Raw genomic sequence first — 26853 nt, 5'->3', positions numbered from 1 at the left:
AGCGAGGGAGCATGGAAGATCTGTCAATAACATACAGGGAAAATCCCGTGACTCTAACACTGGCCCTTAAGGGTATACACGGTGTAACCAGATGATACTGACAAACTGCGACGCTCTTTTCCCTGCTGTTGACAGTTCTACAGCTATACCTTTTCAAGTTTTTATTTGTTTGTTAGGAGTCGTTGACTACAAATGGGTGATGAAAGTCATGAGATAGCGATATGCACACGTACAGATGACAGTAGTAACGCGTACACAAGGTACAAAAGGCAGTGCGTTGAGGAGCTATCATTTGTACTCAGATGATTCATGTGAAAAGGTTTCCGACTTGATTATGGCCGCACGGCGATAATTAACAGACTTTTAACGCGGAGTGGTAGCTGTAGATATACGTTTAAGACATTCTACTCCAGGAATAGTTAGGGAATTCAATATTCCGAGATCCACGGTGTCAAGAGCGTACCGAGGAAACGTTATTTCAAGTATCACACCTCACGACGGACAACGATGTGTCCGATGGCCTTCACCTAACGATCGAGAACATCTGCATTTGCGCAGAGCTGTCAGTGCTAACAGACAAGAACATTGCGTGAAATAACAGCAGAAATCAATGTGGGTCGTACAACGTTAGAGCAGTGCGGCGAGATTTGGCGTTAGTGCCTACGGCAACAGACGATCGTCGCTAACAGCACGACATCGCCTGCAGCGCCACTCCTGGCCTCATGACCATATTGGTTGGGCCCTAGAGTACTGGAAAACCATGGTCTGTCAGACGAGCCCCGATTTCAGTTGGCAAGAGCTGACAGTAGGGTTCGAATGTGGCGCAGATTCCACTAAGGCATGGACCCAAGTTGTCAACAAGACACTGTGCAAGCTGGTGGTGGCTCCATAAGGGTGAGGGCTGTGTTTACATGGACTGGACTGGGTCCTCTGGTTCAACTGAACCAATCACTGGCTGGAAATGGATATGTCTGAGTACTTGGAGACCATGTGAAGCCATTTGCAATGGAATTTTTATGCGCCATGTCACCGGGTCAAGCCGGCCGCTGTGACCGAGCGGTTCTAGGCGCTTCAGTCCGAAACCGCACTGCTGCTACAGTCGCAGGGTCGAATCCTGCCTCGGGCATGGATGTGTGTGATGTCCTTAGGTTAGTTAGGTTTAAGAAGTTCTAAGTCTAGGGGACTGATGACCTCCGATGTTAAGGCCCATAGTGCTCAGCGCCATTTGAACCATTTGAATCACCGGGTCACAATGTTCGCGATTGGTTTAGAGAACATTCTCGACAATTCGAGCGAATAATTTGGCCACCCACATTGCCCGACACGATTCCCATCCAAAATTTATGGGACGTAATCGAGAGGTCAGTTCTTGCACAAAATCCTGCACCGGCAACACGTCGGCTATAGCGGCAGCATGGCTCACTATATCTACAGGGGACTTCCAACGAGTTGCTGAGTCCATGCCACGTCGATTTGCAACACTACGCCAGACAAAAGGAGGTCCGACACGATATTAGCAGGTATCGCATGACTTTCTTCATCTCAGTGAACTGCAGATCATCGTTAAAGCTGCACCCACTTTCGACATGCCCCCCAAGGCTAGAGAGAAGGCCGCCAGGACGTCTGGAAAGACTTAGAAAACATTTTGAATGACAAAGAAGAAGAAGAACAAGCGCTACACGAAGATGAACGAAACTATCTATACCTGTAAGTTGCTGAAGTAAGAGCACTTCGACACTGGCTTTTCATCCAAGGGGGATGTTTATTATGACCAGCTTCGTGGACGCCATTTTGGAGCAAGTCACAAATATGGTATGTTCACCGAACGACAGAGCAGTACTGTATTTCATGCACGGACAGAAAGAGTTCTGTTTCACAAAATCTCTGTCTAAGGAATCCATGCTGAAGAGTTATTCGTTCTGCAAAAACATCCATGAGTGAGCACAAAAGATATTCGGTAACTCGACAACACATTGACGTCGGCGGTTCAGGCCTATAATTATGTACCTCTATTCGGCAACCCTCCTTTATTCGGCAATTTTAGAAGATTTTCTGTTCCGCGATCACTTACACAATATCTGTCATTTCAGTGCTCTTGCGATGGTTGAAAGGAGGAACCGTTTTACGATCTTTCGCGGTAAAACAGTCCCGGGCATTTATCTGTCATCTTCTCTTTCGGTATAAGTATTGTCACTGAGTGGCTGAATATAAGATCCCGATCCGCCTACTGAGTTTAAATAACACGGAAACTTCATAGGATTTTAGTCAGATCGCTTGGCAAAATCTTACTTTCGAATACAATAAATACTCATCCCAATGCTCTCCTTACGCTCATTTGCACTTCGTCCAGCCCTTACACTTTAATCTCACTTAAGTCTATGGTGAGGCTAACATGGTTTCGTAGGAACACGACTATTGAACTACGGATGGTCTTTCCAATCTCTTGCTCGGCGCATACTGATTTGAAGGCGAATGCTTATTGTTTTTATCCACTCATGTTCCACAACTTCATCCTATGAGTTGAATATTTGATTTTGACTGCTACGATACATGAAGTTTGGAAGGTGGGAGATGAGGATAGTAATGTTGTGAGGGCGGGTCGTGAGTCATACTTGGACGGCTCAGTTGGTAGAGCCGTGAAAGGCAAAGTTCCCAAATTCCAGTCCCGGCCCGGCAGGGAGTTTCAAGATACTTTACAATTTGTATGGCGATATGAGCGCAGAAGTACGATAAACACCAAAAACAAGAACGTGCAGCTGCGGAACTGTTATTTCCACGCAAAAACATCAGCTACGAACCCACACATAAAAATTGTCTTTATAAATAATCGAGAATATCGTGAAAAACCTCGAGGTGTTTTAGACTGTGCCGTGAGGATGAAGTTGTGGACAGGAATCCATGTATGCAAGCCCCACAAACTATGTTACAGAGTGCTGAAGTTATAGGTCAATGCTTGGCTCCAGTCCACGCTTTCGGCAGTAAACTTGAATTTGTACGCTCTGCAATGTTGTCATGACAGGCATTTATTCTTTCGACGTCATCGAATGTCATGAATGCCGTATCACATGCACCGTGAGGCGTTCTGTAGCGGTCCGTCAGCGTACAAGCTAGGGGTTAACTCCTGAAGGGCTGCCCTTGCGGCAGACGTTGGTCCCTATAACTTCGGCTGTCCATAGCGTCACTGGATGCCATTACCAGACATCGGTCCCACTCCTCAGTTTGTTCCCAAAGACACACTCCACAACCCCCTAATCGCTATCGGTTTCTTACAGCATGCACACACAGGAAAAGTTATTTAGCTCGAGCACACAATTATTTTCACGCCCTCTTATACATTGGCTCAGGAACTATGCGTACAGTTACATACTGGTACATCTAAGATATTATCAAGAAGACAACTGTAATTACTACACAAAGAATAATACACTACTGGCCATTAAAATTGCTACACTAAGAAGCAATGCAGATGATTAACGGTATTCATTGGACAAATATACTCGTATTATACTAGAACTGACATGTGATTACATTTTCGCGCAATTTGGGTGCATAGATCCTGAGAAATCAGTACCCAGAACAACCACCTCTGCCCGTAATAACGGCCTTGATACGCCTGGGCACTGAGTCAAACAGAGCTTGGATGGTATGTACAGGTACAGCTGCCCATGCAGCTTCCACACGATACCACAGTTCATCAAGAGTACTGACTGGCGTATTGTGACGAGCCAGTTGCTCGGCCACCATTGAGTACCAGAAAGGCCGGTACAGGACCTGCAACATGCGGTCGTGCATTATGCAGCTGAAATGTAGGGATCGAATGAAGGGTAGAGCCATGGGTCGTAACACATCTGAAATTTAACGCACACTGTTCAAAGTGCCGTCAATGCAAACAAGAGGTGACCGAGACGTGTAACCAACGGCACCCTACACCATCACGCCGTGTGATACGCCACTATGGCGATGAAGAATACACGCTTCCAATGTGCGTTCACCGCGATGTCACCGAACACAGATGCGATCATCATGATGCTGTAAACAGAACCTGGATTCATCCGAAAAAATGACGTTTTGCCATTCGTGCACCCAGGTTCGTCGTTGAGCACACCATCGCAGGCGCTCCTGTCTGTGATGCAGCTTCAAGGGTAACCGCAGCCATGTTCTCCGAGCTGATAGCCCACGCTGCTGCAAACGTCGCCGAACTGTTCGTCCAGATGGTTGTTGACTTGCAAACGTCCCCATGTGTTGACTCAGGGATCGAGACGTGGCTGCACGATCCGTTACAGCCATGCGGATAAGATGCCTGTCATCTCGACTGCTAGTGATAAAGAGGCCGTTTGGATCCAGAACAGCGTTCCGTAGTACCCACCTGAACCCACCGATTCCATATTATGCTAACAGTCATTGGATCTCGACCAACGCGAGCAGCAATGTCGCCATACGATAAACCGCAATCGCGGTAGGCTACAATCTGAACTTTATCAAAGTCGGAAACGTGATGGTCCGCACTTCTCCTCCTTACACGAGGCATCACAACAACGTTTCACCAGGCAACGCCGGTCAACTGCTGTTTGTGTATGAGAAATCGGTTGGAAACTTTCCCCATGTCAGCACGTTGTAGGTATCGCCACCGACGCCAACCTTGTGTGAATGCTCTGAAAAGCTAATCATTTGCATATCACAGCAACTTCTTCCTGTCGCTTAAATTTCGCGTCTGTAGCACGTCATCTTCGTTGTGCAGCAATTTTAATGGCCAGTAGTGTAATAATAAAGATAACAATATTAACAGGCATTAAAAATAACTATAAAATTAATTAGTTTATCATTCCTGGAGCTGTATTTAAGCATAAGAAATAGAATGGATAACTATAAAGGGACGATTGAAGGGATAGTGATAGTAACTGTCAAAAAAGACTGTTTCAATAGATGTGTGGATGAGAGGTGGTGTTAAAAGGAGCACCATTAAATACCTTTAGATATTAGAAAGGGATATAGCCTCTCTGAGAATTTGCGAACATCGCTCCAAACTCTGGATCATGATACAGAACGTGATATTGAGAAGATAGCTGGGTTCTATAGCTGTAAATAGATAACTTGGCTTTTTTGAGACCGGGTAGTTTTGCTGTCCTATTCAGATAAAAGTTTTGGAATTGGAGATAAATAAGAGAGAGTGCAATGATTGAGAGCAAACAATAAAGCAATCGTAGGGTAAGGGAGTATGTTCGCTTGTGTAACCAGGATGATTGTTCAGTGGCAGCAGTGACATGGACGATGAAACTACGGTCACTGATGCATCGCAGACAAGCATTCATCGTCAATTCCAATCGACGTGAGCTCTCATATGCAAGTCTTTGAAGAATAGCGTCACCATAACCAAGAACTAGGATCGCTGGTGATTCTACATTCAAGAGGAATATGCTCGTTTTTGGAGAGACACTGACGTCTCACAGACCGCAGGTACGAGTCCAGTGTAGTTTAAGTAATGGCCCAGAATTATCCCCAGTTTCTTTGCAAGGAAAAAAAGTTATTTCTGTTCAATTTAGTATCAGGGATGAAACTCATTTTCCGAATGAGATAATGTGTGAGCTACCAAATTTATTTGTATTAGATGGTATAGGTTTGAAACGTATATTCTGTCCCCCACTGTAATAAACTAAGTAAGTCAGTACACAGGTCTGCTGGATTTACACTTAACTGTAACTGAAGTTTTTATAAGAGGCATGTGAGAAAAGTAATGAGACTGTTTTTTTATCTACCAAAGTTTTTATTTTTTTCGAACAGCAATATTATCCCCTACAAAGAAGTTACCTTCGGCAGTTGTACACCGCCGGAGTCGTTGTTTCCAGTCTTGGTAGCAGCGCTGAAGGGCTTCAACTGGTAGGGCCTTTGACACGTCAGTCACGTTCTTTTGAATGTCTTCCAGGGTTCCTAAATGACGCACTTTTAAGACAGTTTTCAATTTCGGAAAAAGAAGAAAGTCACAAGGATTGGGTGAATAGGGGTGGGGGCTGTGCAACAACAGGAATTCCCCTTTGACGTCAAAGATTCCGTGATAGGAATGGCCATGTAACATGGTGCATTGTCATGATTCAGTATCCACTTGTCTGCAATGTCGGGTCTCACTCGATTCACTCTTTTCCTGAGCCTTTCAGGGATGTCTTTGTAAAACGCTTAATTGAGTCTTTGTCCTGGAGAAACAAATTCTTTATGCGTGATACCCCCACTGTCAAAAAATCTTTCATTTATTCATTCGAACTTCTTTTGGTCGCGGAGATGTCTCAGTGTGCCAGTCCTCAATCTGCCGTTTTGTCTCGGGATCGTACTCAGAAATAATTCGTGGTCGTTGGAAATCCTGTCAAGAACGTCAACGCACACGTTTCTTCGATCGTTCTGCTCAGTTGTGGTGTATCGACACCATTATGGAACAAACCTTTTGCATGTGCAAGACTTGGTGTACAGCGCAAATGTTTAACAGGTCACCCATCATCCTTGTTGTTAAACGTCGGTCTGATCACACAAGAGCTTGCACGCGTTCGACGATTTCGTCAGTTTTTAAAGTTGAATGCTTCCTTGAACGAAGTTAATCTTCAACATGTTCTCGGCCTTCCCAAAATGATTTGGCCCAGCGAAAAACTTTTGCTCTTAATGAGGAATGTTTCCCATAGGACTGCTTCAACTTTTCGAAGGTCACACTCGCCGATTCCCCAAGTTTATCACAAAACTTGATGAAGTAACATTGCTCTAATTTCTGCTGTTCAACTTTCGCATCACACAACAAAAACACAACTTCAAAGATGGCGTTCTCAAAAATCACGTGTAGCTGTACGGAGCTGAAACTCAGGCTAGTCATCTGGAAGGGATGAACACACCGGTCTACACAAGCAGAACAACAAGGCGTTACCAGATCGCTGTCAGTGTTGTAAATCTCATTACTTTTCTCACAAACCTCGTAGGTGATATGTCAGAGGAAGAGAACTGTCGAAAGGACATTAATTCATCATGGAAGAAGCTGTAGCAGCACGAGCAAAAGCAGTGCTCGTTGCCATAACTGCATGCTTGCCGCAGCATTATATCATCCCGCCTGTCTCTATACACCAGCACGACAGTTCGGACAATGACCAACAGCGTTACCGTATCCAAGGACGCTTAGGCGGCGTCGCAGCAAGTGATGTGCGTGTCACTTGAGGTGACCGCTCAACAACAAGCCTGCCCTGGCGTTGATAAACACAGGCCACCTAGCCAGGGTGGAACATAAGGATCGGCGAGTCATTGGGTTATGTGGGCTTCCACCATGACGCTGCCATCGCTCAACTGTCATCCTGGCAGGACAACGTCCCCAGCCAAAACCTGAAGGACCGAAGGTCGAACTGAAGCCCTCCCGGTGGTACGGAGTCTGGCATACACCGAGCGAAGTGGCGGGGTGGTTACCGCACTGGATTCGCATTCAGGAGGACGACGGCTCAAAACCGCATACGGCCATACAGATTTAGGTGTTCAGTGACTTCCCTAAATCGCTCCAGGCAAATACTGGGATGGTTCCTTTGAAAGGGTACGACTGACTTCCTTCCCCATCGTTGACACAATCCGAACTTGTGCTCTGTCTCTAATGGTCTCGATGTCAACAGGATTTTAAAATCAATCTTCCTACCTTCCATCTGCTATGCACAGAAGCAGTCCGCCAGCCCACCTTGCCTACAGCCTTGCCAGGCCACGCCGCTTCGCCATCAGCTGACCCAGCACATGGATGCTAGCCTTGCAAGATTGCCCCATCGTTGAACCGAGCTGTGCATAGCAATTGCTGGTTACACCTCATCCACACATCGTGCACTGTCGACCATGGTTTCGATTCCAGTCGCCTATCATTCGCATGGTGGGAGGGCAAGTCATCTGTAATAAAATACTGGGAAATAAATAAAGGATTCCACTGCTTTCGAGCTGTCCTTGATTAGTGCTGCCCACTCACCTCCACTAGACAATCCTGGCACCCCTACAAAACAATGCACCCAGTACTGATGCTTGTGGGACATTTCCTGCTAAACGTCTCCATTACGAATTTGAAGAAAAATTTTGGTTTCTGAGTTTCGCAAGTAGATGTGAAAGTTGACAGTATCTAAGGTTTTGGTGAAGTCCAAAAAGCACAGAATTGGCGTCTCTTTTTTGCCCATGGCTTGTTCCAATTCACTGTTGTGCTGTGATTTTTATGGAAACTCGACTAGCAATCGCCTAGAGCAGTGGTAGTCAACCTGGTCCCTACCATCCACTAGTGGGCGTTCCACCTTTCATGGTGAGTGTTCTGTCCTTCACGGTGGGTGACAGGTAGTGGGGATTTGAAGAAAAAATTCATTGGGCATTCATAAAATTTTTACATAAAGTATTTGCTAAATAATTATTATTGTATGTTTAAACTTGCTGTAACATGTAGTGACCCAGCTACACACAGCTAACAGAATTAAGACCTAACCTTCTATGTTATCTAGTTCAATTATGCTCCAAACCATATGTAGCGATCATGACACAGCCCTGCCACTAAATTTGCGCCAAATTACTGTAAAACACTGACTCAATCCTGCTTGTTGCAAATCAGATATGGTTTGGAGAAAACACCCTCGATTTCTACTAACAAAAGTTTAACCGTTTTGTCTAACATTTATCTCTGCATACACAGTTAAGTACGGCACAACTGCACGCATATATGGTTATGATGATGTGGCAATAGAATATTTACTTCTAGGTGGACACACAGTGCTCAGTCTGACACTTGTTATTATGTTTACTCACATGTGCGTATAATGCCCCAATCAGGTGTAAACAGCTCTGCTGTTATTGATTGTTGCGTTCAGCTTAATGGCGGACGCCACAGTTCGAACAAACACAATGCCTAAATAATCACACATTAAATTCACTCGCATAAATTACGGTGCATGCATGCTTCACAGTCATCAAGAGATATTTAAAACAGCAGGCAATGGCAGCAGCGCTAACATTATGAATGAAAGAAATCGACATAGGACTGGAAACAACTGCACTAATTGAGGTCAACAATGTCTACATTAATAACAAAATTTCGCTAACATGATATTTATTTTAAAGAAGAAGCAAATTAAAGATAAGTTTCTTTGAGCAAGTTCCAAATAGAAGTTTACAGTTTTAATAGTTGTTTTAGTCTTTGACGAGAGCCAGAGCATCTAACCTTATCTGTTACGATGCAAGCGGTGAGTTGCAATGTCGACGGCAGCTTATCGTTCCAGACGGCGTATTGAAATCAGCTCTGTCATGTGTAGATGCTGCATATAGTTTATCTCATATGGAATTTTAATTTCCACTCGATGACGATTTCATCAGTGGCGTATTCTAGGTCACTGGATAGTTGGACGGTATTACAGTTGTTGCCAACATTCAGATTTACGCGAGCGATTTATTATGTCTCTCATGCACAACGCTGAAGTAACACAATTCAATAGAGGGTTTTAAAGTTATTTCGATCGCGGTATAACGGTCTGTTCGTTTAGCATGCGAATAACGCGACCTCGATCTCGCCACTGTTGGCAGTAACATGCACACTCATAATAAACAGTTTTATGCACCTGTGGCACAGTTAATGGTTCATGCACATGATAGTCGGTGACGGCGCGAATATGCATTGAAATTTTAAAGTATTTAAAATGCACACGGCACAGTCACAGCGAACACAGTTCTTTCCTGAACACCATAACTACAATGTCGTCTGTCCATAGCTACATTGTCGTAGTTAAGCGACACAGCTCGTATGAGGGTTTCACACAGTCCAACTTCTCTGCACTCTTTAAACGTTTTTACATTTCATTACAGGAAGGAACAGAAAAGTATCCCATCGTTAATAAGTTTAGTTCGCACTGTTTCACGACGCGACATAGTCAGCACACTTTTAACCTCCTTCTGCCTTCTCGGTACAAACATGGGACCACCCAAACCCGACTACACTCACGCCCTACTCACGCTGTTTGATCGTCACAATCGATATTCTGATCGCCCCCGCTCTGCTTGTATAATATCTCAGTATACATATAACATTACAAAGTCATTCCAGTCAAAATTAATGCAATAAATGATAAACGAGGAATCAAAATATTTTACATATTCGGTAGACAAGAAAACCTAATCACTAATGCGCAAAAGGGAAATAATATCAGTTCCATATTATTACACTCCTGGAAATGGATAAAAGAACACATTGACACCGGTGTGTCAGACCCACCTTACTTGCTCCGGACACTGCGAGAGGGCTGTACAAGCAATGATCACACGCACGGCACAGCGGACACACCAAGAACCGCGGTGTTGGCCGTCGAATGGCGCTAGCTGCGCAGCATTTGTGCACCGCCGCCGTCAGTGTCAGCCAGTTTGCCGTGGCATACGGAGCTCCATCGCAGTCTTTAACACTGGTAGCATGCCGCGACAGCGTGGACGTGAACCGTATGTGCAGTTGACGGACTTTGAGCAAGGGCGTATAGTGGGCATGCGGGAGGCCGGGTGGACGTACCGTCGAATTGCTCAACACGTGGGGCGTGAGGTCTCCACAGTACATCGATGTTGTCGCCAGTGGTCGGCGGAAGGTGCACTTGCCCGTCGACCTGGGACCGGACCGCAGCGACGCACGGATGCACGCCAAGGCCGTAGGATCCTACGCAGTGCCGTAGGGGACCGCACCGCCACTTCCCAGCAAATTAGGGACACTGTTGCTCCTGGGGTATCGGCGAGGACCATTCGCAACCGTCTCCATGAAGCTGGGCTACGGTCCCGCACACCGTTAGGCCGTCTTCCGCTCACGCCCCAACATCTTGCAGCCCGCCTCCAGTGGTGTCGCAACAGGCGTGAATGGAGGGACGAATGGAGACGTGTCGTCTTCAGCGATGAGAGTCGCTTCTGCCTTGGTGCCAATGATGGTCGTATGCGTGTTTGGCGCCGTGCAGGTGAGCGCCACAATCAGGACTGCATACGACCGAGGCACACAGGGCCAACACCCGGCATCATGGTGTGGGGAGCGATCTCCTACACTGGCCGTACACCACTGGTGATCGTCGAGGGGACACTGAATAGTGCACGGTACATCCGAACCGTCATCGAACCCATCGTTCTACCATTCCTAGACCGGCAAGGGAACTTGCTGTTCCAACAGGACAATGCACGTCCGCATGTATCCCGTGCCACCCAACGTGCTCTAGAAGGTGTAAGTCAACTACCCTGGCCAGCAAGATCTCCGGATCTGTCCCCCATTGAGCATGTTTGGGACTGGATGAAGCGTCGTCTCACGCGGTCTGCACGTCCAGCACGAACGCTGGTCCAACTGAGGCGCCAGGTGGAAATGGCATGGCAAGCCGTTCCACAGGACTACATCCAGCATCTCTACGATCGTCTCCATGGGAGAATAGCAGCCTGCATTGCTGCGAAAGGTGGATATACACTGTACTAGTGCCGACATTGTGCATGCTCTGTTGCCTGTGTCTATGTGCCTGTGGTTCTGTCAGTGTGATCATGTGATGTATCTGACCCCAGAAATGTGTCAATAAAGTTTCCCCTTCCTGGGACAATGAATTCACGGTGTTCTTATTTCAATTTCCAGGAGTGTATTTTCAACAAACGTTTACTCATTACGTTATAGAACAAAACAAACACTATACTACATCACCAGAAATTCATGTACAACTACGAAAAAAAAAAGAAAGAAAGCAATAAATAAAACAGAAAAAAACTCTTATATAGGTCGCAACTAGCGATATCTTCACAAACTCTGCTTTATTAATTTTATAAAGTTACTTCCTTACTGAAACTTCCTAGCAGATTAAAACTGTGTGCCGGACCGAGGCTCGAACTCGAGACCTTAGCCTTTCGTAGGCAGATGCTCCATCACTTAGCTATCCAAGCACGAAGGTAGGAGACGAGGTACGGCAGAAGTAAAGCTGCAAGGGAGAGTCGTGAGTCGCGCATGGGTAGCTCAGTCGGTGGAGCACGTGCCGGCGGAAGCCGAAAGTCCCAAGTTCAAGTCTCGGTTCAGCACACACTTCGTTGCAGAGCGAAAATCTCATTCTACTTTCTTTCTTTCTACATCAACGTTACTGTGGAGCGGGTGGGCGGCTAGGAAACAGAGAAGTGGACGGTGGATAAAATACAGGGTGGCGCACGAAATGTGTTACCAATTATTTCTTTCACAATTTACGAACGCACATTAGATATCCCGCTGGGATCTCTACAGCAGTACCAGCAGAGCTTGGTAAAACAAATGAGTTACGAAATGACGTGTAATTCACGATACTGCCGCAAGGAGACTAGTAAGCAGCAATGGCTGACAATGGAAGACTGACGACACAGTAACGATCGGCAATTGTGTTACTTTTTCATGAAACGAAAAGCCTTGTTGTGACTCAGAGGCGTTTTCGACAATAGTTTAACACACGATGGGTCCCTTGCAACAAGACCATCCACAGGTTGTACGATAGATTTGTACCGGAAGGAACAGTATTCGAAGCGAAGCGACCTCGACCTAAGCCCGTTTGTCCGCCGGAGAATATTGAAGCGGTACGAGTTGCTGTACAGAGAAGTCCCGGGAAATCGCGTAGAAAGGCAGCAGTGCAACTGGGAATATCCAGACGCACCGTTCAACGCATTCTTAAAAGTGACATCCATATGTACCCATACAAGATCACCTGTGCACAGAAGCTCACTGAAGAACACAAGCAGCAGAGACTACTGTTTGCTCAGTGAGCGGAGGATAGGGAAGAAACTCAACAACGTTTGGTTTTCAAACCAGGCGCATTTTCATTTAGATGGTGTCGTTAACAAACAAAATGTACGCTTTTGGGCCACAGAAAACCCACAAGTGCTTCATGAACCACAACATTATGCTCCGAGGATTACAGCGTGGGCAGCAAGTCACGGACTTATTGGACCCTGTTTCTTTGAAGAAACTGTGAACAGCGAGCGTTATTTGAGCATGCTTCGCAATAGCTTCATTCCACAGCTTCTTGCCCTTCAACACGCAGTGGTTCATGCAAGATGGAGCAAGGCCACATACTGCAAACACTGTGTTGGAGTTTTTACACGAGCATTTCGACATGCGGATCATTTCACTCAGGTTTCCAGGTCGCTTCAAATGACGGACAAAATTGGCCCCCCGATAGTCCAGACCTCAATCCATGTGACTTTTTTCTTTGGGGGTACCTAAAGGAAAAAATTTTCCCGAACGGTCCACGTGATTTAATGGAGCTCAGAAGACTTATTCTTCAAGCTTGCAGTGAAATTACGGAAGACATGGGCCGTAGGGTAATCACTAACTTCAGTGTCCGTTTGAAGGAAGTTAGGAAACGAAAAGGTGGACATATTGAGCATGTGCTGAGTTAGAACAAACCGCTCCATGGACGGCTCTTCATTGTAGTATAAGTCCCTTTCAGATTGTATTGACAATAAAGTTTATATTGAAAAACAAAATGGTAACACATTTCGTGCGCCACCCTGTAGGTTTACTACCCCAGATCTACACAGTTATTTGTTGTTGTAGTCGTGGTCTTCAGTCCTGAGACTGGTTTGATGCAGCTCTCCATGCTACTCTATCCTGTGCAAGCTTCTTCATCTCCCAGCACCTACTGCAGCCTACATCCTTCTGAATCTACTTAGTGTATTCATCTCTTGGTCTCCCTCTACGACTTTTACCCTCCACACTGCCCTTCAGTACTAAATTGGTGATCCCTCGATGCCTCAGAACATGTCCCACCAACCGATCCCTTCTTCTAGTCAAGTTGTGCCACAAACTCATCTTTTCCCCAATTCTATTCAATACCTCCTCATTAGGTATGTGATTTATCCATCTAATCTTCAGCATTCTTCTGTAGCACCACATTTCGAGAGCTACTATTCTCTTCTTGTCTAAACTAATTATCGTCCATGTTTCACTTCCATACATGGCTACACTCCATACAAATACTTTCAGAAACGACTTCCTCACCCTTAAATCAATACTCGATGTTAACAAATTTCTCTTCTTCAGAAACGCCAGTCTACATTTTATAGCCTTTCTACTTCGACCGTTATCAGTTATTTTGCCCCCCAAATAGCAAAACTCATTTACTACTTTGAGTGTCTCATTTCCTAATCTAATTCCCGCAGCATCACCCGATTTAATTCGACTACATTCCACTACCCTCGTTTTGCATCTATTGATTTTCATCTTATATCCTCCTTTCAAGAGACTGTCCATTCCGTTCAGCTGCTCTTCCAGGTCCTTTGCTGTGTCTGACAGAATTACAATGTCTACGGCGAACCTCAAAGTTTTTATTTCTTCTCCATGGATTTTAATACCTACGTCCGAAATTTCCTTTTGTTTCCGTTACTGCTTGCTCAATATACAGATTGAATAGCATGGGAGAGAGGCTACAACACTGTCTCAGTCCCCTCCCAACCACTGCTTCCCTTTCATGTCCCTCGACTCTTATAACTGCCATCTGGTTTCTGTACAAATTGTAAATAGCCTTTCGCTCCCTGTATTTTACCGCTGCCACCTTTAGAATTTGAAAGAGAGTATTCCAGTCAACATTGTCAAAAGCTCTCTCTAAGTCTACAAATGCTAGAAACGTAGGTTTGCCTTTCCTTAATCTTTCTTGTAAGATAAGTCGTAGGGTCAGTATTGCCTCACGTGTTCCAACATTTCTACGGAATCCAAACTGATATTCCCCGAGGTCGGCTTCTACCAGTTTTTCCATTCGTCTGTAAAGAATTGGCGTTAGTATTTTGCAGCTGTGACTTATTAAAGTGATAGTTCCATAATTTTCACATCTGTCAACACCTGCTTTCTTTGGGATTGGAATTATTATATTCTTCTTGAAGTCTGAGGGTATTTCGCCTGTCTCATACATCTTGCTCACCAGATGGTAGAGTTTTGTCAGGACTGGCTCACCCAAGGCTGTCAGTAGTTCTAATGGAATGTTGTTTACTCCCGGTGCCTTGTTTCCACTTAGGTCTTTCATTGCTCTGTCAAACTCTTCACGCAGTATCGTATCTCCCATTTCATCTTCATCTACATCCTCTTCCATTTTCATAAAATTGTCCTCAAGAATGTCGCCCCTGTATAGACCCTCTATATACTCCTTGCACCTTTCTGCTTTCCCTTCTTTGCTTAGAACTGGGTTTCCATCTGAGCTCTTGATATTCATGCAAGTGGTTCTCTTTTCTCCAAAGGTCTCTTTAATTTTCCTGTAGGCAGTGTCTATCTTACCCCTCGTGAGATAAGCCTCTACAACCTTACATTTGTCCTCTAGCCATCCCTGCTTATCCATTTTGCACTTCCTGTCGATCTCATTTTTGAGACGTTTGTATTCCTTTTTGCCTGCTTCATTTACTGCATTTTTGTATTTTCTCCTTTCATCAATCAAATTCAGTATCTCTTCTGTTACCCAAGGATTTCTACTAGCCCTCGTCTTTTTACCTACTTGATCCTCTGCTGCCTTCACTATTTCATTCCTCAAAGATACCCATTCTTCTTCTACTATATTTCTTTCCCCCATTCCTGCGAATTGTTTCCTTATGTTCTCCTTGAAACTCTGTACAACCTCTGCTTCTTTCAGTTTATTCAAGTCCCATGTCCTTAAATTCCCATATTTTTGCAGTTTCTTCGGTTTTAATCTACAGTTCATAACCAATAGATTGTGGTCAGACTCCACATCTGCCCCTGGAAATGTCTTACAATTTAAAACCTGGTTCCTAAATCTCTGTCTTATCATTATATAGTCTTTCTGAAACCTTCTAGTATCTCCAGAGTTCTTCCATGTATACAACCTTCTTTCATGATTCTTGAACCAAGTGTTAGCTATGATTAAGTTATGCTCTGTGCAAAATTCTACCAGGCGGCTTCCTCTTTCATTTCTTAGCCCCAATCCATATTCACCTACTACGACTCCTTCTCTTCCTTTTCCTACTGTCCAATTCCAGTCATCCATGACTATTAAATTTTCGTCTCCCTTCACTAACTGAATAATTTCTTTTATCTCATCATACATTTCATCAATTTCTTCATCATCTGCAGAGCTAGTTGGCATATAAACTTTTACTCCTGTAGTAGGCGTGGGCTTCGTGTCTATCTTGGCCACAATAATGCGTTCACTATGCTGTTTGTAGTAGCTTGCCCGCACTCCTATTTTTTTATTCGTTATTAAACCTACTCCTGCATTACCCCTATTTGATTTTGTATTTATAACCCTGTATTCGCCTGACCAAAAGTCTTGTTCCTCCTGCCACCGAACTTCACTAATTCCCACTATATCGAACTTTAACCTATCCATTTCCCTTTTTAAATTTTCTAACCTACCTGCCCGATTAAGGGATCTGACATTCCACGCTCCGATCCGTAGAATGCCAGTTTTCTTTCTGCTGATAACGACGTCCTCTTGAGTAGTCCCCGCCCGGAGATCCGAATGGGGAACTATTTTACCTCCGGAATATTTTACCCAAGAGGACGCCATCATCATTTAATCACGGTTGTAGTTTCCCCTTGCTTTCAGCCGTTCGCAGTACCACAACAGCAAGGCCGTTTTGGTTAGTGTTACAGGGCCAGATCCGTCAATGATCTAGACTGTTGCCCCTGCAACTACAGAAAAGGCTGCTGCCCCTCTTCAGGAACCACACGTTTGTCTGGCCTCTCAACAGATACCCCTCCGTTGTGGTTGCACCTACGGTATCGTTGAGGTACGCAAGCCTCCCCACCAACGGCAAGGTCCATGGTTCATGGGGGGGGGGGGGGGGGCAGTTATTTGCGGTTAAGTAATTAGACATCTGATCGTGACAGTTATTTGAGATTAAGTAATTAGTCATGTGATTGTGAGATATTAGAGTGGTCATCGGTAAGTAAGCAGTGACGCTTGGTTACAGGATGGAGCCGTGAGGATGCCAGCAGACAAGATGTTCCCCGGGCTGGTGCTTCCGCCAAAGGCCCTGGAAGCCGACGGGGACCTCGCGGTCGGCAAGGCGGCCGTCGTCAAACACGCGCCTCTGGCCGCCTGCGAGGACGACGACACCGGGAAGGTGAGGAGCGGCCGCACCGAACCTAAACCCGCACAGCTCGCGACGCTCGAGAACTAAACACTAAAGCGAAGGCGGCAGTGGCTGGTGGCGCCAAGAACAGCCCCAGCAAAAGTGACTGAATAAACATTTCATTTATACAGGCTAAACACGTAAAATGCTTGCTCACTGTTGTTGACATATTCCAAAACGCTCACGTCAAATTTTTTTATTGGAGAAACTGCTCGAAAAAAACACATATGAAAACAATGCCTCTACTGCTACGAATTCTTTTTCCCATATTAAATTTTTCGTTATACGTTGTCCCACAATCGTCAGAACGTAGATGATTTTATTTCATTGTACATACAAAAAATATGTACGTCACATTATTCAGCAACGAACTATTAGAGACCATGGAACTACCAAATAACAACCGCTGAACAGACACATTTCTGAACATTACGCCGGCCGTTGTGGGCGAGCGGTTCTAGGCGCTTCAGTCCGGAACCGCGCTGCTGTTACTGTCGCAGGTTCGAATCCTGCTTCGGACATGGATGTGTGTGCCGTCCTTACGTTAGTTAGGTTTAAGTAGTTCTCAGTCTAGGGGACTGATGACCTCAGCTGTTAAGTCACATAGCGCTCAGAAACATTTTAACCATTTAAACATTTCCTCGTCGGCTTCACATTCTCTATGCAGACTTTCTCAGGTACCGTGGCTAATTTTAACTTCACTGTCGCTTTAAGAGAGGTGTTCGACAAATGGCAATTAAAAATATGGGATTTAATTTGATATTTGATTAAAAGTTGTAATCATTTAATTTTCGTAAGTATTGAAATGACTTCAGATTTTTAAATGGATCTACGTCGTTGAAATCATTATAAGGAGGTCTCTTAATCAATTAGTGCATTTTAACGTCAGCAGCTATACTGTTCACGAAATATAACTGTGAAATGGGTGAACTGTAGTGGAAGCTGCCAGGTGAAGGACAGTTTTACCCGTGTTGCCAAATCGACGTCGCGTGACGGGGCTCAAACGGACACCGGAAACATTGCACACGAGTTATTACCCATTGTTCGCTGTTAAGGACAGTTTGTGATATTGAATGCTGAACGAAAGTTACTGCCAAAATATCGTAAAGAAATTTCCGCACAAATTAACCAGCCCAATAAGTTATTGTAGGTAAGTAGGCAGTTTGAAAGTATTTGTCATAAGCGTATACATGCTGAATAATCTACAAAAAGCTATTACCAATTACAGTAAATATCAAAAAATCCAATTATGCAACAAACGATTACATAAATCCGCGGATACTAGAATACACAGTGGGGTTCACGAGATTGATACCCAGTAGCAAGCCGTGCTGAGATGTACAAGTGAACCCAATCAGCGCTCAGTAGCCAGAATTGTACTGTAACTGCGTTTACGAGTGAAATTGAGGTTGTTTACGGCAGTGTGAATTTTTATTGCTGATTGACGATACAGTACAGAATTATGCCATAATTATCAATTTATTGAGGGATTTTTTAGATTACGTTATTAAGTGAAAAACAATAGTTTGCTGCTGGAATGCCAATCGTAGTAACCACAGCAGGAAACTAAATTAATTAGAAATTAAGTTTCGTTTGTTTCCTCAAAACATTAGACGAAACGGAAATGGATAAATGCTAGTAAATGTGCAGATTCGTTTCCAGCTCGAATCTCTCGTGTCTGCTCAATATATTTTACAGATTCAGATTATGAAAGGGATTTGAAAAGTGAACTGTTAATATTCCTTCGAAACGCAAGTTGAGGGCTGATACTGTTCCAGTTCTAAATCTACCATACTCAGATGCTGACTTAGGGTGTAGTAATAAGACTAATAATGAGAGAAATATTCGGACACGAAAAGGAAGCTACGGTAAAGAAGAAGATAATTTACAGGTATTATATAAGCAACTAATGAAGAAATTACTACTAGACAGAAGCTTAACCGTGAAAACAAACACTGCTGTGAATGTGACAGTACGTGCTTATGCCAGTAATTAGAAATTATGGAATGAGAAATAAAAGATCTTAGGCACAAGAATGATTATTTACAGGGTCCTCTCTATGTAGCGCTGAGTAACTGAAATTAAAACATTCTCAAAAACTGATCCAGGGCTCTTTTTCTGACTGCCAACAACAAGTAGTTACAAAAGCACAGTGTAGTAACTGGTCACCTGAAGATATTGCAAAGGGTACGACTTTACGTTGCCTGTCTCCTTGCCTACCATCGTCCCCCAAAGAATTAAGTCTTTGATTTTGAGCCATAATGCGAGCGGGATCCCATTAGGTAGTACATGCAGGAACGAGAAAGAATTTGATGGCGCCGGTCCTTGTGCCCGAGCGGTTCTAGGCGCTTCAGTCTGGAACCGCGCGGCCGCTACGGTCGCAGGTTCGAATCCTGCCTCGGGCATGGATGTGTGTGATGTCCTTAGGTTAGTTAGGTTTAAGTAGTTCTAAGTTCTAGGGGACTGATGACCTCAGATGTTAAGTCCCATAGTGCTCAGAGCCATTTGAACCATTTTTGAAATATTCCCTGTTGATGGCTTAAGTGCTAATATATTGGAGGAAACTCGAGCTACGACTGTAGAACCGTCATCTTCTGAAAAGCTGGACACTTATTCTCTACAGGAAAGTGAATGCCAATACAAGGAAGTTGAAGAGTGTTTCAGAGATTGGAGAAATTTTTGAGAACTGCACCGGATAACGTCCCAGGTTTGGAGGAAAATGTTGAGCAGTTGGAGATGATTGCAGGATATGCTTCTTATAAAGTTAAAGGAAAACACCTCGAATTAGCACAATTCTGTGGTAATATAACTGATCACGTAAATGTTTCAGGAAAGAACTGGATTCAAACAGTTTCAGGTGGATCTTTAACGGAGTAAATTTTATGGAATTCACTTTGAAAATGGAAAGAGAATTTCAGCAATTCCACGGCAATTTCACTGTTCGCTACATAAAAGTTTTGTCAGGTTAAAGGACATTATAAATGAGAAGTATCCACGAATGGAGCACTTTGCTGTGATGTGTTTCGGAAGGGTACGCACTTTCATTAGAATGAAGCTATCAACAAGAAAAAAAGTAAAGGTAGTGAGCGAACTAAGAGTGAACAACAGACAAAAACTTAAAAAAAAATGAAAAAAGTGTTAACATAACTTTCCAGAACAAAAAAGAAAACCTTTTAATACGTTAAAGAGTTAAAATGACATTATATCGGGTTTCTCCGCGCTACAGGTGTATGTGATCTAAGGCTGTGTGAGCCTCTTCCCCAGAGAAAAAGGAGCACCCTCCGAGACGGGGAAAGAAGTTGATGTCCTTCATAAACTTCACACTAGCATTTCACCGATCATAGAAAACGTAATCTAACTAACATAGAGCTTAGTAACAATAACAATAATAATAATACACTAAAACATGGTAAATGACGATTACCTTCTTACCTGCGTATGAGTTAAGAATGTGTACATGTGCCTATAAGCTTCAAAGCGGATAGACATGGCGAATGGGTTCAAGATGACGTCATAGCTCGCAGCCCCCTGCGTGTTACCATTACCGTGTATTCTAGTATCCGTGCATAAACACAACCACTTTTTAATCAATTAGGAGAGCATTAAACGAGTCAGTATACACAAAAATAATTTGAAAATTTTGGCCGGCTGGAGTGGCCGAGCGGTTCTAGGCGCTACAGGCTGGAACCGCGGGACCGTTACGGTCGCAGGTTCGAATTCTGCCACGGGCATGGATGTGTGTGCTGTCCTTAGGTTAGTTAGGTTTAAGTAGTTCTAGGTTCTAGGGGACTGATGACCTTAGAAGTTAAGTCCCATAGTGCTCAGAGCCATTTGAACCATTTTTTGAAACTTTTGAACTCTCATAAATGTGCAATTGCAGAACAATGTGACTCAGCATGAAGTGTGATATAATTCTAATAATAATGCCAATTAATCCTGAATGGTTCCAAAGAACTTGCACCACAGGAAGTGATGAAAATTATCTGGATGCCTTCCTGAAGCGGAAGCTAAATTTTTTCGGTGATTAAACCTCCTACACTGGGCTCAGTAATAATAGGCGATAATCTCACTGTGTGCCTTAATAGGATCGACTATTGGGGATTACTGGTAATTCTTACTTTTATATCACATAAAATTGCAAAGGATTAAAGCGAAGATACTAAAAAAAGTGGTCTATTGCTGGTCGGTTGTTCTTGGAAAGCAATTCCCTCGTAAAGCACGCAGCGCAAATAAGTGCTTCGCACAACGATACACACAGATCGTAGCTTCGAGTCGATTTCGTGGTATATAACAGGTACTGGTAATAATGATCCCATTACCATACCCCACGGCATTCCCATTAATTGCTAAACACTATACAGGCTTATTACAAATGATTGAAGCGATTTCACAGCTCTACAATAACTTTATTATTTGAAATATTTTCACAATGCTTTGCATACACATACAAAAACTCAAAAAGTTTTTTAGGCATTCACAAATGTTCGATATGTGCCCCTTTAGTGATTCGGCAGACATCAAGCCGATAATAAAGTTCCTCCCACACTCGGCGCAGCATGTCCCCATCAATGAGTTCGAAAGCATCGTTGATGCGAGCTCGCAGTTCTGGCACGTTTCTTGGTAGAGGAGGTTTCAACACTGAATCTTTCACTTAACCCCACAGAAAGAAATCGCATGGGGTTAAGTCGGGAGAGCGTGGAGGCCATGACATGAATTGCTGATCATGATCTCCACCGCGCCGAAAATTCAAAGCGTTTGACTTTGTCATCGGGTGTCAGGGCTTGTAGCAATTGTAAACGGTAAGGCTTCTGCTTTAGCCTTTTCCGTAAGATTTTCCAAACCGTCGGCTGTGGTACGTTTAGCTCCCTGCTTGCTTTATTCGTCGACTTCCGCGGGCTGCGCGTGAAACTTGCCCTCACGCGTTCAACCGTTTCTTCGCTCACTGCAGGCCGACCCGTTGATTTCCCCTTACAGAGGCATCCAGAAGCTTTAAACTGCGCATACCATCGCCGAATGGAGTTAGCAGTTGGTGGATCTTTGTTGAACTTCGTCCTGAAGTGTCGTTGCACTGTTATGACTGACTGATGTGAGTGCATTTCGAGCACGACATACGCTTTCTCAGCTCCTGTCGCCATTTTGTCTCACTGCGCTCTCGAGCGCTCTGGCGGCAGAAACCTGAAGTGCGGCTTCAGCCGAACAAAACTTTATGAGTTTTTCTACGTATCTGTAGTGTGTCGTGACCATATGTCAATGAATGGAGCTACAGTGAATTTATGAAATCGCTTCAATCATTTGTAATAGCCCTGTATAGCAGGTGGCAGAGGATGTTTCGTAATGATGTCACTCATTTTGCTTCCCACTTGCTTATGGAAGACGGGAAAACACCTCCATCTCTATTTTAACTTTTCTTACCATGTTCTTGTAGTCTTTATTTTAGTTATTGGCTGCAAACAGTAAAATTATTCCAGAATGAGATTTTCACTCTGCAGCGGAGTGTGCGCTGATATGAAACTTCCTGGCAGATTAAAACTGTGTGCCGGACAGAGACTCGAACTCTGGACCTTTGCCTTTCGTGGGCAAGTCTTTGAGCAGATGCCCACAACAACTACCTATTCCCCAGAAAATCTAGAAATATCAAATAAAAGATAAGAAATAATTAATTAAGGATTTTTGCAAGTACACAAATTATTGTTGTGTTTTATCGCCCAAACATGTTTCACCACACAACACAATTGTTGCATCCTCAGTGAGTTTTTAATTATTTTCCTTTTATTTTACATTGTGTGTATCTTGTGGCTGCCAATCAAAATCAGCCACAGGTCTACACTAGTACACCATGTCATCATTGTAGTATTTTGCTAGTCCTTAGCTCTCTGTTTATATGGACCAAATGTATTTTGTATAGTTGAGCTGGATGTTTTCTCCTGCTCATTTGTAAATGTTCCATGTGTGGCTTGGACACACATCTCTCTGCACAAATATGACTGTCAGCCACAGTACACAAACAACGTAAAATGAAAGGAAAATAATTTTAAAAACCACTGAGGATGCCACAACTGTGTTGAAACATGTTTGGGTGATAGAACAAAACAATAATTTGGGTACTTGTAGAACAAGGTGGACCCTTCCTTAATTCATTATTATTTTCAGCAAGCATGGGAACTGAACTCAAAAACTCTAATATGATAGTAAAATATAAGGATGATGTGACAGTAGTGCAAACCAGAAAGAAGTTTGTGTGATTACTTTTGTATGGCCATGTGAAGAGAGCTTCTGTAAAGTTTGGAAGGTAGGAGACGAGGTACTGGCAGAAGTAAAGCTGTGAGTACCGGGCGTGAGTCGTGCTTCGGTAGCTCCGTTGGTAGAGCACTTGCTCGCGAAAGGCAAAGGTCCCGAGTTCGAGTCTCGGTCGGGCACACAGTTTTAATCTGCCAGGAAGTTTCAGTAAAATTATTGCACATACTGTCACGAATATCGGTTCTCTGAACTTAACCAGTAGCGCTACCAGAAAAGACGAACAGTTTTCTTCCAGAGATCCCCACTGGCCATCACGGTAAAAGACTCGTACCGAGTAAACTGGCCATATTCATCTCTAGCAACAGTCTCTGGAATCCGATGGACTTCTCCTACAATTAACCTGATCAAACCCTTAAACAATCAAACAGCACTCAAGAATAGGTCGCACTAGCATTTTGCTCTATCACCTTTGTAGATACACTCTGTCTTCCTAAAATACTATCAATTAATTGAAGTTTTCCGATTTCCCTGTCCTCGCCACCCTGTAACTTATTTTACATATTTATTTCATTTCACATCGTTTCAATGCTTTATTCGTAGCTAACCGACGTGAATCGGAATACAACAGTCCTGCGCTATAAAACTTCCAGGTTTTCTTATCCTCCTATCTGCGTGCACCATTTCCCATTTACCCATATTTTACATAATATGCGATTTATTGCCAAAGGCCTTGCCGCAGTGGTAACACCGGTTCCCGTCAGATCACCAAAGATAAGCGCTTTCGGACATGGCTAACACTTGGATGGGTGGCCGTCCAGTCTACCGAGCGCTGTTGGCAAGCAGGGTGCACTCAGCCTAAGGCGTTACTTGACTGAGAAGTAGCGATTCCGGTCTCGTAAACTGACAACGGCTGGCAGAGCAGTGTGCTGACACATGCCCCTCCATATCCGCTTCCATTGACGGCTACAGGATGCGTGAGGATGACACGGCGGTTGGTCAGTACCGTTAGGCCCTCCGAGGCCCGTTCGGACGGTGTTTAGTTTAGTTTTTATGAGATTTATTACAGGTAGTGAACATTTAATCTACAATGGCCTAAACTCTCTACATTTATTCGATGATGATTTTTCGTTGGAAGTTTTCTAAGTCGATTTTTTCGAGTATTTTTGAGAATGGCATCGTATTGCTTTAGAAAATTGATAGCTGGGTATTCATCATCAGATCCTATATGTATCAATAAAGTCGAAGATGGCAGAGCAGTCCGTGCGGTCACGTTCTTAGTCTGCCACCTGTCGTCCCTGAAACTTGTTTGATGTAGTCGTTCCAAAACAATAGTGGGGCTTTCCGCCTCTTTATGCTCCAGTTCGTTATAGTTGCTTATGTTGATGGTTTGCTGCCACTCTCCGCAACTAATCGTTCATCCTCCGCAAATCTCCCTACTGTTCACTACAGTTTCTAGCGTAGCGGCTTCCCTATAATCTGCAGCCACTCAGAATACAGGCTGGAGAAAAATTGTGTGACGAAATTTTAACCCTGGATAGCTGATGCCAATAGGAACCAAACTTACTAATGTTGTTTAGGTCGACAACGCACAATTTTTAAACTACGGAAACTTGGTGCCACGCACTCCGATTGGCCACGGGATTGCCCTGTAGCCGGATGCTCTGGACAACGCATGGCCGCGAATGCTTTGCCTGCCGGAGATCGCGATGCATCGAAGGCGCCCGAACGCTCGGTGAGAGCGCACCAGCCTTCCACTCTGGGGACGAATCGGCTGGGGTCCCGACACTTCCATTGTAGTTTCATGATAAGACGTACCAGGAGTAAATATGTCAACAACTATTACTCCGCGTACAGAACGTCTTTTACAAATTGTGTCAGCCCTGAAAAGGGCCTTTTTTGTAGCTAGGGCCGGCCGAAGTGGCCGAGCGATTCCAGGCGCTTCAATCTGGAACCGCTCGACAGCTGCGGTCGCAGGTTCGAGTCCTGCCTCGGGCATGGATGTGTGTGATGTCCTTAGGTTAGTTCTAGGGGACTTATGACCTCAGATGTTAAGTCCCATAGTGCTCAGAGCCATTTGAACCATTTTTTGTTGCTAGGTCATTGTTTACTTAAAGCAGGTGCTCGAACTGGCGACCCTCTGACGCGACACAAGCTTGATAACGTCTAACAGTGTTTTGCCGAACTCTTTCAAAGATTCCTGGCATTGCCCTGATGTGATTGGCGGCATGCTGAATGCGATTCATTAATTCCTCTTCGTTTCTAGCTGGTTCGCGTCCGGATGGGTGAACTAGAACCTTGAAGAATCCCCACAGGAAAAGTCTGGTGGCGTGAGGTCTGGTAATCGCGGAACCCATGTCCTACTAGCACCTCTGCCAATTACACGCGCACAGTGACTTATGTGCATGCGATCCATCATGTTGCAACCACATTTGTAGCCGTATGTCCAGGGGAACATCTTCCAGCAGGCCGGGTAGAGTTTCTTGCAAAAAGTGAAGGTACTTCGCCGCGGTAAGTTGAGGACGTAGACGGACCGGCCCAATCAGATGGTCACCCATAATGCCTACCCAAATGTTGAGCGAAAATAGTTCCTGGTGTTCGTGGACGTACGTGACGTGAGGATTTCCCGTAGTCCAGTAGTGAACGTTTAGAATGTTGTAAAGACCATCCTGATGGAAGGTGCACTCGTCGGTAAACAACACAATGGCAGGGAAGTCGGGATCTCGTGCAACACGTCGCAGAAACCACCGGCAAAACCCTAACCTGTGTTCATAGTCCGTCGCAGGATTTAGTCTTAAACGGGGTGGAAACTTAATACACTCCTGGAAATGGAAAAAAGAACACATTGACACCTGTGTGTCAGACCCACCTTACTTGCTCCGGACACTGCGAGAGGGCTGTACAAGCAATGATCACACGCACGGCACAGCGGACACACCAGGAACCGCGGTGATGGCCGTCGAATGGCGCTAGCTGCGCAGCATTTGTGCACCGCCGCCGTCAGTGTCAGCCAGTTTGCCGTGGCATACGGAGCTCCATCGCAGTCTTTAACACTGGTAGCATGCCGCGACAGCGTGGACGTGAACCGTATGTGCAGTTGACGGACTTTGAGCAAGGGCGTATAGTGGGCATGCGGGAGGCCGGGTGGACGTACCGCCGAATTGCTCAACACGTGGGGCGTGAGGTCTCCACAGTACATCGATGTTGTCGCCAGTGGTCGGCGGAAGGTGCACGTGCCCGTCGACCTGGGACCGGACCGCAGCGACGCACGGATGCACGCCAAGACCGTAGGATCCTACGCAGTGCCGTAGGGGACCGCACCGCCACTTCCCAGCAAATTAGGGACACTGTTGCTCCTGGGGTATCGGCGAGGACCATTCGCAACCGTATCCATGAAGCTGGGCTACGGTCCCGCACACCGTTAGGCCGTCTTCCGCTCACGCCCCAACATCGTGCAGCCCGCCTCCAGTGGTGTCGCGACAGGCGTGAATGGAGGGACGAATGGAGACGTGTCGTCTTCAGCGATGAGAGTCGCTTCTGCCTTGGTGCCAATGATGGTCGTATGCGTGT

The 26853-nt window shown here is 44.8% G+C and overlaps 1 protein-coding gene across 1 annotated transcript in view; it reads left to right on the top strand.

The window, feature by feature from the left end:
- The window catches only part of LOC124777007 (clavesin-2-like), a 252466-nt gene that overhangs the window by 171067 nt on the left and 54546 nt on the right, over nt 1-26853 (top strand). Inside the window, exon 2 of the mRNA XM_047252256.1 lies at nt 16888-17040. Within this exon, the coding sequence (XP_047108212.1) occupies nt 16903-17040 (138 nt within the window). The 5' untranslated portion in view covers nt 16888-16902. The remainder of the gene's footprint in view (nt 1-16887; nt 17041-26853) is intronic.

The sequence above is a fragment of the Schistocerca piceifrons genome, chromosome 2, assembly GCF_021461385.2.
Source record: "Schistocerca piceifrons isolate TAMUIC-IGC-003096 chromosome 2, iqSchPice1.1, whole genome shotgun sequence".
Taxonomy (NCBI): domain Eukaryota; kingdom Metazoa; phylum Arthropoda; class Insecta; order Orthoptera; family Acrididae; genus Schistocerca; species Schistocerca piceifrons.
Note: the sequence above shows the minus strand (reverse complement) of the source record. Positions and strands in the feature narration are given on the sequence as shown.